Below are 14,419 nucleotides of genomic sequence, written 5' to 3' on the forward strand. Positions count from 1 at the left end.
CTCGGTCTTCCCGTAGCCTCCTGACCTATATGCTCATGACCATAGACATAATAAATCCTTTATTATGTATATGCTCATGACCCTTGCGCTCAATGATTCTCCATAGAATATTTATTGTTTGATCCTTTTTATTGTTGTTTTTACTGTTTTTAATGGGGTTGCTGGACAAGTGAAGCACATTGAGATTTCTTTTTTCTTTTTAAAGTGTGCTAAATTCATTACATTTACAACAAGCTGCTGAATATAGTGGACAGATATAACACCCCATGGCTACCATTTTACCAATAGATATGTTTACACTTAAGACCTATTTTCACTTTTCAGGCTTTTATTTTGTAGAATGTTTACATATGTGAGGTGGAGCCGGATGTGACATCAACTCCTCTATTTACACCAGCTGATCGGAGCAAAACCGATCCATAATTATTGTTATTTAGTGATATAAATTAGTATGTGGCACTTTGCCGCAGATTAGCTCACTCGCCGCGTACATTGTGTGGGTGTGTGCAGTGTGTAGGTGACACCGGAGCATGACGAGGCCTGTTTGTTTTAGTTGATACATCATCTAGGCCTACCTGCGACGTTAAGCTTATTAGCTAGCTGTCATCGCTAGCAGGATTCATGAATGTAAACTACTAGTGACAGACGTGGACGGTCAGGTAATTGTTTGCCAGCCACACTCGTTCAAAACGATGGAGGTGTGACGGACGTACACACAGTTGATGTGAAGCTACTATGTGCTGTGAATTGGTACAAAGTGATAGGAAGCCTATGTAGCCTGACTGTCCAGTGGTCATAGCGTTTGACAGAATTTCTCTTGTGCTAGCTGCGCTCTCGTCCAGCTTTAAGATGTGGTTGAAACTCTTCTTCCTGCTTTTGTATTTCCTAGTGCTGTTTGTGCTAGCGAGGTTTTTTGAGGCAGTAGTTTGGTATGAGACGGGTATGTTCGCTACTCAGCTGGTGGACCCAGTCAGTCTCAGTTATAAGAAGTTGAAGACCATCCTGGAGTGTCGAGGGCTGGGATACTCCGGACTGGCTGAGAAGAAAGATGTCAGCGAGCTGCTCGAGAAATCAGGTGACGCTCAGGGCTTTGTTTGGTCTTTTGTTTGTGCTGTTAATGTAATACCATTCAGGTTGACATGAGTCTGCTATCACTATTCAAGGATGATCTATGGCTCAGTCTCTAAACCAATAGGAGATGTCAAAGTGATGTAACTTTAATACAATGTTGGTGTTCATCTTAGTCAGGAAGGCTACAGTCTGAAGTTAAATGATTGGTAGATAAGAGGCATCAGCTACTAGTCATGTAACTGATGCTGTAGTTCTGCTTGTTCATAGTCAAAACTCTGGTTATTAATCAATATCCCATCAATTTGATTCAGTACTACAGCCAAATCAATATATATTTAAAACAAATCAAGCAAGTAGACTTCAAATAACCATTAATCTATTATGGCCATCACTTGTCCACAAAAAAGTTTCCTTCTGGAAACACTGCTACTATGTAAAACAAAGGGTCCCACCGCACGCTATCAACATTCCAGTTTACAGAGCCTATAGGCTGTGTATCAACAATGGATTTTTTTTCAGCATGAACACAGTACGTACATAGCACATTGTAAGGAGATATTCACTGATTTTGACAAAAAGTCATTTCGACAACAAGCGTTCTCCAGAGTCGCTGATCCCGCCTTTAAGTTTGGTAGAAAATGTAACTTTTATGTGTTTGGAACATAGATAGTATATAAAAGGTTTGGAAAGATACATCAAGTCCCTTTTCTGTTTGTAATCCCCATAGGAGAGTTGACCCAGGGGGAGCTGTACTCAGCCATCAAGAAGGAGAAGGAGCAGACCGAGGCAGGAGATGCCAGCACCACACACTTTAGTGGAGAGATGCATTTCTATGAATTAGTGGAGGACACTAAAGATGGGATCTGGTTGGTTCAGGTAAAGGCTCTCAATTACATATGCTAAAACGGTTTAGTTCTAACTGAAGAGGGTGCTGGAGCATAGTTATCCAGTACTCTATGCAGGCGATTCCCTTAAAGACAATTTAGTTTACATGAACATTGACTATTTAACTTCCGCAAGTGGTTGTGGATTTGCTTATCTTAATCATCAAATCAGATTATCACTGACTCTTGAAGTTAGGATAGTGTTCAAACTCAAACAATACATTTAAAACTGGATAAAGGGAACAAACAAACATTGTATTTCCAAACCAATTGACATTCCATAGTAATTCAATTTGATTCACTGAGGAAGTTTAGGGCACAGGTCTGGTTAGTGGACAAGCTAACAGAGAATTGTCTGTCCTCATAGGAGCATTGGATTGGTGTAAAATGTACCTGTGTTTATTGCAGCTCAGGTGTTTCTCCACCAGAGCTTATCAAGGCCATGAGAGACATGGAGACTTACCCCGGAACTCCACTGGCTGCGTGTGCGTTTTACTCAGTGCGCCCACGTCCGTCAACACCCATCTGCTCAGTTTTCAAAGCAGCACGGCCAGCGCCGCCGGACAGCTGGAGTCGCGAGACAGAGGAGTTCCCGCAGTAATTAAAAGTGACGGGCGTTCACGCTTGATAATATGATTCATATATGTGGTATTTACACAACAACAAACGCACGGAAGGTTATTGTTCCCATCCGAACGAGTAAAAGAACAGTAGACATGCTTGTACAGTATGTGTCTCTATTTTGAGATTGTTACCTGCAATGAAAACAGAGTGTCTTATTTTGAAAATGAACCAGATGTTTTATTGTTTTGTCGGCGCCTGTGCATGCACGCGCAATTGCACACACACACATAACACACACACACACACATATACACACACATACACACACACACACACACACACACACACACACACACACACACACACACACAATGCACCTAAATATTCTGCTTATGCCAGTAACATTTTCAGTAAGGAGTACTAGTTCTCCTAGTAATAAAGTGTGTGTGGAAGTGAAGAATTCTGTACAGGCACCAGAAGGCTGCCGTCAGGGTGGGAGAACCCAGTCTTGTCCCGGGCATGGGGAAGAAACACCAGTATAAGTTACTTATAATTATGACACTTTGGGCGGGTTTCGCAGACATGGATTAAGCCTAGTTCTGGACTAAATTGTACTTTCAATGGACAATCTCCATTCAAAATTCCATTTAGTCCAGGACTAGGCTTAATCCATGTCTGTGAAACTGGCCCCTAGTTTAACAAAGAGCGCACAAATGCATTAAGCGTTGTTATTGAATCTGTTCTTTTTCCTATTTCTCTTTTTTTTTGATAATTTCTTGGCATTTTTAAGCTTTATTTGACAGTACAGAGTTGAAATGTGTAAACAAAGAGAGAGGGGGGACCTTTACTGACTTTACTGGGACTTGAACCCGCAACCACTGCAACGACGCCAATATGGTACGTGCTCTATCCACTACGCCACCGGAGCGCCCCTCTTTCTCTTTCTAAGTAAAGGTTAGTACACAAAAAATTCAGGTAGCAGCTCCTCATTTTTTGTTGCCACTGACCATCACTCTTACTGATTTAAAATGAAGTGTGCAAAAAGACAAAGGGTCTGAATACGTTCTGAAGCCACACTGCATCCCAAAATAACAATGCCTGTCGATCATGTCTTCTATGGAAGGGATACAGCAAACTGGTCTGATTGTAATGCTAACTAGAACAGACGTGTTGATGTTTATCGACTTGTTATCTCTTTATTCCCAGTGTGTGCCTGTTTTGTCTCCATGTCTATCTGCAGGTCATTGCCAAGAACCGGGAGCCGCTGCTCAGTCACTCCAGCTGGGGGAAGATGGTGCAGAAAGTCTCTCAGTTTGGGATCAGAACTGGAACCTTCAACTGCTCTAATGACTACAGGTGTGAATCCTTCCTCAAAGGAGCCATTACTTATATTTTCCTTTTTTTATTTATTTATCAATATTCATGTTTTCAACAGACACGTTACAATAACTTACAGTTATGACAAGACATCCCCAAACCACGAGAGCAAGAGTACAAGAGCAAACACAGGCATAATAAAAAAGGTGTTTTATTTATATAAAAAAATTAATTCATGTATAATTTTCATTCCACACTTTTGGCCACGTTGTTTTGGTCTATCACATGAAATCCTAATAATGAAATACATATACGTGTGCGGTTGTAACATGACGGTGGAAAAGTTAAACGGGTATGAAAACTTTTATTAAAAGTGTGTGAACAAGTATTCATACTTGTTCACACACTTTTAATAAAAGTTTATTCACGTAACTAACTCTAGGAGAAAGCTTCAAAACAGGGCTATTAAAAATATCTGTCTGTAATCCTGCCATGGTGCTTTTCTGTTGTGTTCACCAGGTCGTGTATCAGGCGTGGCTGGCAGCACTCCACTCTTATCATGTCTGTTCCTCAGACTTCAGCATCAAAGGGTAAAGTCATGCTGAAAGAATACGACGGCCGACGCATTGAAACGGAGCACATCTTCCGCTGGATGACTTCACACGTGGCTCAGCGAATCAAAACCCTGCGTGAGTCTGAGCAGCTGCTGGAGGAGTGGCGCACTGACCCGGTCCATCCAGTCAAGATGTTTCTGTTTGCCCACCTGTCCACGCCCCCTGCCTTCTTCTCCTCGCTGTCTGTCAAATTCACTGGAAGGATTGAGTTCATCTTTGTGGACATACGTCACTGGGACAACCACAGCAGCCTATCAGAGATCGGTGTGACACAAAGCCCCGCCTACATCCTCAAGATGCCTGAGGGCATTTATCGCTATGGCAACAGGTGATGATTCCGAAATTATAATTGGTAAACAAAATCTTTTCTTGTCTGTTTTTTCTTTGATCTCCTCTTTTCCTCCTTCCACACTCTCCCTCTCCTCCTCCTCCTCTCCTCAGCACTGGGGAGTTCCTGTCTCTGGCTGCGATGGATACCTTCCTGCGCTCGCTCCAACCCGAGGTCAACGATCTGTTTGTCCTCAGTCTGGTGTTGATCAACCTGCTGGCCTGGATGGACCTCTTCATCACACAGGTGTGTTTATCTGACCAGTCCCCCCCCCTTTGGCTGTATTGGTTTTAGGGCTGCAACTAACGATTATTTTGATAATCGATTAATCTGTCGATTATTTTCTCGATTAATCGATTATTAATCGATTAGTGTTTTGGTCCGTAAAATGTCAGAAAATGGTGGAAAAATGTTGATAAATTTTCCAAAGCCCATTGTTATGTCCAAAACACACAGATATTTCAGTTTACTGTCATAATAGGATTAAAGAAACCAGAAAATATTCACAATTGAGAAGCTGAAATCAGAGAATTGACATTTTTTATTAAAAAATTACTCGAAACGATTAATCGATTATCAAAATAGTTGGCGATTATTTTAATAATCGATTAATAATCGATTCGTCGATTAATCGTTGCAGCTCTAATTGGTTTGTAAACACAAGATTCAGACATAGCTTTACCCATAGCTCCTCCCACGGACCACTCGCGATCCTCTTGTGCATGGGGGAAATTCTCTGTGCAGGTGTTATGTATTGTATATTTATAGATGTAATAAATGTACAATAAATATCGTACATTTATTTTACAGTTATTATTTATTTTAATAATATTTTCATACTTGTATTAATTTTCCTGTACAGGGAGCAACAGTGAAACGATTTGTTGTTCTGATCCGAACACTTGGAACCTACAACTCTATACTCCTGGTGTCCTGGCTTCCTGTTCTGGTAAGAAATCCTTTATACCACTCAGTTCTCCAAACTGACTTCATAAAAACAACTATGGTGACGCTTATAATAAACTAAAATTATATTAAATATTAAAATAAGGGAGGTGACCGGCTGCAAAGAAAGCCCGTGCCGTGAGCCCCCGTTACTGGCGCGCGCACACACACACGCACTGATTACAGTATCTTGATTGGCACAGTCATTATAGTTCTTTATAAAGCACTTTCGCCCATATTTGTACTGTATGATATGTCACGTATTAGCCTGTCTGGATAGGAGGCCTATGTAGGCCTATATAAAATATGTTGTGAGAAGTGTATATAATAATAATAATAATAATTGCATTATATTCTATAGATATGCTTATGATAATTTTCTAAAATCATAATGATTTTATCTAAAGAAATATACAGTTTTAATTCATATTTGCCACTTTTTCCACTCCGTCTAAAATATATTTGCTCTCCCGCTGGCCGTGCACACACACACACACACGGACACACCTCCCGACGTATCTAGCTAGTATCTAATATTAATAATTATATAATATTTAATAATAGAAAATAATCAAAACATGTTAAGGCGGACTTGATAAGTAATTCAACCTTCATCAACTGCATGCCAACCATCGACACCATAGGGAGATGAACACTTAAACAGTGTAACCTCTTTAAAAAGGTTTTGGTGTTTAGGTTCGGCTGTCCATGTATTTCTGCACCTGGTTTAATGTTTAAGAAGCGATTGGATTGGGATGGCAAAGTCTTGCTCCCAAAAAAACTCTTGCATCAAGCTTGATAAAAACTCAGTGGGCTGCCCGCTTTCAGTGAATTTTGCTAATTTGGGACAATCATGCTTTGGCATGGTACGGGTCAACTGGGCCCAGTGTGAGTGCGCCCTAAGGTCCTCTGCAGAAAGTTCCAGGAACAAGACGCATGGATCATTGGTCCTCCACTGCAAGCTTCATTTAGTCTAACTTTGAATTGAGCTGACCAAACTATGTTAACCCCAAAGTTAAAAGAATACTTCACCGGTACGCAACCAGCTTTGTATCGTGTGAAAATCATTGTAAAATAAAATATAATGAATGACACAATATTGATATGCTAGCGCCAAATGTCAGTTATAGGTGTAACGTTAGCTTTGAGCATTCACAAAAAAATTGTAGTTGGATGAAAATTGTTTTGTGGTGAAAACACACAAACGGCAGCAAAACTTTGTTTCTGAAACATTTTAGCAATGTGCCCTGCCTGTCAGGAGCTATAATTGCATACTGTGTGAACAGAAATATAGTCGAATATGTTGACAGTCTTACCTGTACGCGAATGACTTTTGCACTGCAGGAGATGGTGCATTAGCAGGCTGTTGTATGGGACTGGGTCCGGTCCACACATAACCCGTCCACAGCCAATACTGACAGAATGTTGGTCTCTTCCAGAGCGTCCTCTTCATGCCCAGAATCTTTAGTTAAGAGTCCTCCAGTTTGAAATGGTTCCAATTGTTTTGTTTGTAGCCCACAGGCATTGTTTGCTACACTCACCATTAATGATGAGAACGTACTTACTTTATAAACTGTATATTATCATGGGTTTGTTTTTCACAACTCGCGTCAGAGTTGGAATACACGACTGGGAAAAAGGTGGGTGTGGCCTTGGAGAGCAGAGTGGTAGTTTTTCTTTCATTTGAACCAAAAATACCAATACAAAGGTATTTTCTGCCTTTTCTCAGGCCAGAAAGCCCTGATTTCAAACAGTATTGCTAAGAACTACTATAAAAGAGACCCAATTTCAATAAACATTCATATTTCCAGTGGGGAAATTGTTATTTAAGTTAACATTAGCATCCTTTTTTTGCTCTACTTTTTACCATTGAGAGAGACGGCTATACTTACTCTCTTTCAGTTGTTGTTTGTTTATCCTCTTCAGTCTTCTCTTTAGCAGGTAAAATGCATGCTCTAAAGGGTTTAACTCTGGAGATAGACTTGGCCAGTCTGAACCCTTCCATTTCTTGCTCCTGATTAACTCCTTTTTTTGTTTTTGCAGTGTGTTTTGGGTCATTATCTTGCTGCATGATGAAGGATCTTCCAATCAGTTTGGTTGCATCTTTCTTTAAAATGGCAGACAAAATGTTTCTGTAAACTTCTGAGTTCATTTTGCTGTTGCCATCATGTGTTACATCTACAATGAAGATTAATGAGCCCATCCGAGAAGAAGCCATGCAAGCCCAAGCCAAGACATTGCCTCCGCCGTGTTTCACAGATGAGCTTGTACGTTTGGGATCATAAGCAGATCCTTTCTTTCGCCAAACTTAAGCCTTTCCATCACTTTGGTAAAGGTTCATCTTGACAACAACACAGTATATATCTGTTCCCAATAACGATTATTAATGTCTTAATTGCCGATAATCTGTATCGGAAGGAGCAGGAAGGGAGGCGGGATTTGTTTTGGTGTTCAGTTCAAATATCAACAAGCTTTCTCTGGAATGGCAAACTCCATCTTTAATATGACTAATCAGTGTTTGATCCCTCCCCTCAGGGTCTCCTCCAGCTGCCCTATCTGGACACTTTGTATGGGTACAGTCTGAAGCTGCTGCGCTATGCTGACACCACCAGCCTGGCCAGCCTGGTCAGAGCTGACTGGACCTTCTATTCATCTCACCCAGCTCTCCTGCTGTCCACATACCTGGCCCATGGCCTGCTGGTGGACTACTGTGAGAAGAAACGGCGCTGTGGCATCCGGAGCCAAGAGGACAGCAATACCAACCTGGAGTGGTTAGCCAGTCTGTGGGACTGGTACACCTCCTATCTGCTATCCTTCCACCACCTCCCCTCTGACCACTCGGACTGGGAAGAGGATCCACACTTCTTATTGGAGCGTCTGGCTTTCCCTGATCTCTGGCTGCGCCCACTAGTCAACCCAGACTACATGGAAGCCCTGCCCACCTGGAGCTTCAGAGCTGAGGCCGCTTCAGACAACATGGACCCTGCTGCTGCAACATCATTCTGCTGTGTTCATGGGAACAGAAGGCCAGCAGCTGACAGAGCACTGGGTGAAGCTGGATCAAAGCCTGTGTGGCCCTGTGGCATGCTGCAGTGCTCAGAGTGTGTGGTGTGTCTGGAGAACTTTGTGAGTGAAGAGCTGCTGATGGGTTTGCCCTGTGGACACTCCTTCCACCAGCAATGCATTGTGGTGTGGTTGGCAGCAGGGAGACACTGCTGTCCAGTCTGTCGCTGGCCAAGCTACAAGAAGAAACAGCATAGAGATGCACAGAGCACTTCTACTCACTACACACTGCAGGACTCTAACTGAGCCCTTCTGTCTTACTTTGGCTCTTGACTGGGCATTAAACGGTCTGTTTTCTTCACAGCTTGCGTGTGGTAAAGTTAGGACTGGGAAGGAAGGATGTAGAAAACATGTTGAGTTGGAGGGATTAAGGAGTATGTTGTCATTAGCAATCAATAAGCTTGTTCCCATTCCTGCTAAAGGCAATGTGCTGGCTAGCAGATGAAACTATGAAAGCCCAGTCACTGTGGTTTCTAGATAGAGGGGATATTGATTTGCACAGTAACCATAGGCATAGTAACGGTAAACTTTGCAGTGCAATCAAAACTACAAGCTGGTTTTTAGTTTTACTTTTTTCGTCTACCAAACTTCAGTCTGTTCACCCCAGAAACCATTATATACAGTCCCCTCCAAAAGTATTGGAACATTGAGGCCAATTCCTTTATTTTTGCTGTAGACTGGAAACATTTGGGTTTGACACCAAAATATGAATATGAGACAATAGATCAACATTTCAGCTTTAATTTCCAGGTATTTACATCTGGATCTGATACACAACTGAGAAGATAGCATTATTTGTAAAGAAACACCACATTTTTAGGTGAGCAAAAGTATTGGAACAGATACACTTAAAATAAATTAAAGTAAATAAGACTTAATGTTTTGTTGCAAATCCTTCCCTTGCAATAACTGCATCAAGCCTGTGACCCATTGACATCACAAAACTTTTGCATTCTTCTTTTGTGATGCTTTTCCAGGCTTTCACTGCAGCCTCTTTCAGTTGTTGTTTGTTTATCCTCTTCAGTCTCCTCTTTAGCAGGTAAAATGCATGCTCTAAAGGGTTTAACTCTGGAGATAGACTTGGCCAGTTTGAACCCTTCCATTTTTTGCTCCTGATTAACTCCTTTTTTTGTTTTTGCAGTGTGTTTTGGGTCATTATCTTGCTGCATGATGAAGGATCTTCCAATCAGTTTGGTTGCATCTTTCTTTAAAATGGCAGACAAAATGTTTCTGTGAACTTCTGAGTTCATTTTGCTGTTGCCATGTGTTACATCTACAATGGAGATTAATGAGCCCATCCGAGAAGAAGCCATGCAAGCCCAAGCCATGACATTGCCTCCGCCGTGTTTCACAGATGAGCTTGTACGTTTGGGATCATGAGCAGATCCTTTCTTTCGCCAAACTTAAGCCTTTCCATCACTTTGGTAAAGGTTCATTTTGACAACAACACAGTAACACATGATGGCAACAGCAAAATGAACTCAGAAGTCTACAGAAACATTTTGTCTGCCAATTTAAAGAAAGGTGCAACCAAACTGATAGGAAGATCCTTCATCATGCAGCAAGATAATGATCCAAAAAAACAGCAAAAACAACAAAGGAGTTCATCAGGGGCAAGAAATAGAAGGTTTTAGACTGGCTAAGTCAATCTCCAGACTTAAACCCTTTTAGAGCATGCATTTTACCTGCTAAAGAGGAGAGTGAAGAGAGTAACCCCCCAAAACAAACAGCAACTGAATGAGGCTCCCGTGAATGGGGCGCCCTACCCACTGAGCTACGGGCGCCCCAGAAACCATTATATTAAGATTTATTTACCATGCTGTTGTAATTGACCCTTGGCTAAGTAAATCGAATGGTCAATACAGCGTGACTGTCGGAGCCTGTCATATGCTGGGCTGTGATTGGCCAGCTGCATGTCAGGGGCGGGGCTTAGCAAAGGGGCAATTACAGGCAGAACAAGGAGCTTCTCAAGCTGTTACTAACTACATCAAAACACATTTGTATAAAAACACACCATTCCATCCTGCATCATGACTAACTTCTAATGAAGTATTTATTTTGATTATCTAGAGAGAATTTGCTTAAAACAAGTTTCCTGGTGCATCACTGTCAATTGTTTCACTTCCATAACACATCTCTAGTGTACTTAAAATGCTTGAGCTGTGATTTCTAACTCAAACACAAACAGTTTTTGTAAACCTTGTTTTAGATGAGGATACAGAAAACAGCTTTGTGGTCATAGTGTGGATAGAGCACCCAATCATTGAGCCATGTGAGCTATTCAGCAAGCAACATTTCTTCTGGATGACCATTATATTCTAATTCTTGCTAAATGTAAACATTATCTTCGCTGGTTCTAACCTAATAATATCAAGTTAACTAAATTCAGTGGGTGACTGAGTTTATTCAGGATAATTAAATGTGGTCAAAATGCGTACAACTGTGCATAACTTTGAAAACATCCCTCACAAGAAAGGTTGCTTACTGATCAGCTGCCATTAAACTGCTGCTGTAACGGTTGGAGCCCCTACATGTTTGCACTGATGCAGAGCAGTAGTAACAGTACCAGCCCTTATTCTAACTCTGTACAGATTGGCTTACCCACATCTTGGCTCTGCATGTGTCTGTGATCACAGCCAGTGCCTCACAATCACCAAACCCACTGAAGACAAAACACTGTCAAAGCTGCATTAAGAAATACCTTAACAAAATTCAAGCCCATAGATAGTGATCACCAATGATCACAAACTTGGCAATTCCCCTCAGCTCCGCAGAGCACAGTGGGGAATGAAGCAGCTAAAGAGGAGCTGTTCCTCTGTGGCTGTAAGTGGAAATGGGCATCTTCTGCTAAACCATACACTACAGTATATTACCTTGACAGAGCCATATCTCATGTTTTCTCCGCTTGCCATAAATATCAAGTCAGTAGATTGGTATTAATCAACGACAGGCTTAAAACCAAGCTGCAGTTTTCTTTTTCTTTTTTTTCCTGCAGTTTTGTAATTGAATATTTTGATGTAATAATGATGTCATCAGTGAAAACTAATTCATTCTATTTCTTCCTTTTTAAATGTCTGATGTTGTATTTGTGAGGTAACAGTCCCCAATCACAATGCATGTCATGGCGACTGTTATTGCCTGACCTTTGCAGACAACCTGCCAAGACTTTAACATGGTGGCTATTATGTCTGTCTTTACAGTGCATATTTAAATGACTGGTCTCAGGTCAGCTGGGAGCAAAAGCTCTTTCTCACAACGAAGGATTATAAACAAATGGCTTTCCATTGAGTTTTGGCTGACTGATATCAGGTTGACATTTGACCCTAACTAAGAAGGGGAGACCGGAGTAAGTAGGCACACTTTTTACTCTAGTGAGAATTGCTCATCACCTAAACATCTTTCAATAGTCATTCCTACATTAAATTGAAGCTTAAGGTGTTGGCTTGAAATGTGAACCCCTCACCTTTTCTAAATTATTGTAATAAAGAAGAAATTTACCATCAAAGACACTCTAACACATTGTGACAACCAACCCCATCAAGGGGTCAGTTGTCACACACTATGGGGTTGTTTGTCACAATGTTATCTTAATGGAAACAATCTTAAAAAGAAGGCAAGAAAGCAGAACTACATTTTAAAGTTTCATTTAATTATTAAGTTGAAAAAAAGGCATACATAACTTTATGCATCTTAACACAAAATGAGCAAGGAATAAACAAAAAGGAAATCCATATTAAGACCAACCTACTGTATGTAACAACATAAAGAACAAAACAAATAGGTCTAACAATAATAGCCTACTCAACTAGGATATCTGAGTTACAGTGATGGCAAATGTAGGGTCTGCTCACTAACTAAGCAGAGATTGTGTGCCCACTGATTGCACATACAACACTTCTCCCTTACCTCCCCTGAACGCTGGAGAACGTTTCCATAAAAACCAAACACAAACTATACTCTTCATCTGATGAAGATTCCTCCTCCTCTCTCTTTCTCTTCTGTTTCTTCTCCCCCAGCTGGCGTGGAGTGCACTGGGGTGCAGTAGCCTTGGCAAATGGTCTAATTTGGGATGCACTGGGTCGTTTTGATTGTGTTGCCCTTTTTCTCTTTTGCATGCTAGCTGCCTTTCCTGCTCTATTCTCTCCTTCTCTGGGGTGTCAGTGAGGATACAGCTTGACATTTTCTGTTGTTATTGGGTTCCTTTCCTGGCTGCACCCTTTGGATAACATGTGACAACCAACCCCCCAAAAAATGTGACGACCAGCCCCAACTGGAATTTCTTGCTAGCATCAAGGCCAACAACCATCTGACAACTAATTAGCTTGCTAAAAACAATCTAAACTATAGATTACCCTTCACACTTTTTTAGGGTAACAAGTGTTTTGTTATAAACCCATTGTGTAAAAGCCTAGAAGAAAAATACTGAGGAGCTAAATATTTTCAATTTGACATGAAAAACACTAACAGTCCTCTCACCTCAAATTCAGCAGTCTAACTCCAAGGAAGACTATGTAGGTGACCTCTGATCCCAGTTGTGGATATTTACGTGCCAAATTTTAACAGACAGCACCTTCTGGTTCCGAGATATAACGATTGTGACAACCTACCCGTGTGACATATTACCCCGTTCTCCCCTACGTTTTCTCATTTATCAAAGAATAACTAAGTAATAGTTTGACCAGTACCTGTAACAGTTTGGAAATAAGTTTGCTATTAAAGCTTCAGCACCTGTACTGTATGAATAACATTCTGATACTAGAATATGACTGGTAGTCCTGTTGCTGACAGCACCCTCTGGCAAAGGCAAGAACTACAGCAAGCTAAGGAAGCGTTTACTGTACTGTATTTCCTGATGGTTTAGGTTACAGTTTACCTTTTGAAATTCAGACATGTGTGGCCAATAATCTCACCTTGTTTCAAATCTAAAGAGCTGCTACCAAGCTGCTTGTTTACCCTGCATTGGTAATTCAGCTCCTTCTGGTCCTCTTTATGTGTGTGAAGGGCAAGAAAAGAAAAGGTATATGTAGAGCAGTAACATTTATTGAAAATAAAAAAGAAGTGTTTGAGAAGTTTGTGTTTGTTTTGTCATCATTCAGGGTGGTCAGTCAAAAGTGTAGGCATAAGAGAAAGACAAAAGGTTTAATGTTAAGGCACAATGTAGGAGGAGCAGCGCCATAGCAAGCAACCACTGAATCATGTCCTCAAATCAGAAAAATAATTACTTTCACGTGGGCACCAGAAACTAATGTCCCTCTACTATCCTGTGAGCACACCAAACATTCTGGTGCCCTCAGCATAGCATATGGTACACAGCAGATAGATAGTTTGTCACTTTAGGGACTCCTTAGGGATTTTTTTATTTCTTTAACTTTATTAAGGGTTCATTTAAAGACATTTAAAGCACAAAGTTATTTTAACGACAATACCCTGCATCATTTCGGTAAAATGTTGTAAGCAGATTAAGTTGGTTTAGTCTTAGTCAATCCTCTTCTTGAGAAGATGCTCTCGTGTCAGTGTTCACTATTTGTTAGTGGAGCGGGATGGAAACAGAGGGAAAAAAGAAAAAGATTGCGGGAAAGAAGAATGTATGTGTGATAAAACAATAGCCCTCTTTAACTAATAGAATATAATAT

The 14,419-nt window shown here is 40.9% G+C and overlaps 1 protein-coding gene across 1 annotated transcript; it reads left to right on the forward strand.

The window, feature by feature from the left end:
• The first annotated feature begins 401 nt into the window (after positions 1-401).
• Positions 402-13,810, forward strand: rnf103 (ring finger protein 103). The gene is made up of 7 exons (XM_080035803.1): positions 402-1,075; positions 1,799-1,947; positions 3,760-3,875; positions 4,356-4,778; positions 4,892-5,024; positions 5,641-5,727; positions 8,259-13,810. Exons 1-7 carry the CDS (start codon positions 850-852, stop codon positions 9,030-9,032), a joined length of 1,908 nt encoding a protein of 635 aa, XP_079891929.1. The 5' UTR covers positions 402-849; the 3' UTR covers positions 9,033-13,810.
• The last annotated feature ends 609 nt before the right edge of the window (positions 13,811-14,419 follow it).

The sequence above is a fragment of the Ammodytes marinus genome, assembly GCF_949987685.1.
Source record: "Ammodytes marinus genome assembly, chromosome: 10".
Lineage (NCBI taxonomy): Eukaryota > Metazoa > Chordata > Actinopteri > Uranoscopiformes > Ammodytidae > Ammodytes > Ammodytes marinus.

Bases quoted from the DNA above. Each gene is read 5' to 3' on its own strand.
- rnf103 (XM_080035803.1), top strand. From the start codon at position 850: ATGTGGTTGAAACTCTTCTTCCTGCTTTTGTATTTCCTAGTGCTGTTT. The intron at 5,025-5,640 runs GTGTGTTTATCT...TTTCCTGTACAG, and splicing joins TGGACCTCTTCATCACACAG to GGAGCAACAGTGAAACGATT. The intron at 5,728-8,258 runs GTAAGAAATCCT...CCCTCCCCTCAG, and splicing joins TGTCCTGGCTTCCTGTTCTG to GGTCTCCTCCAGCTGCCCTA.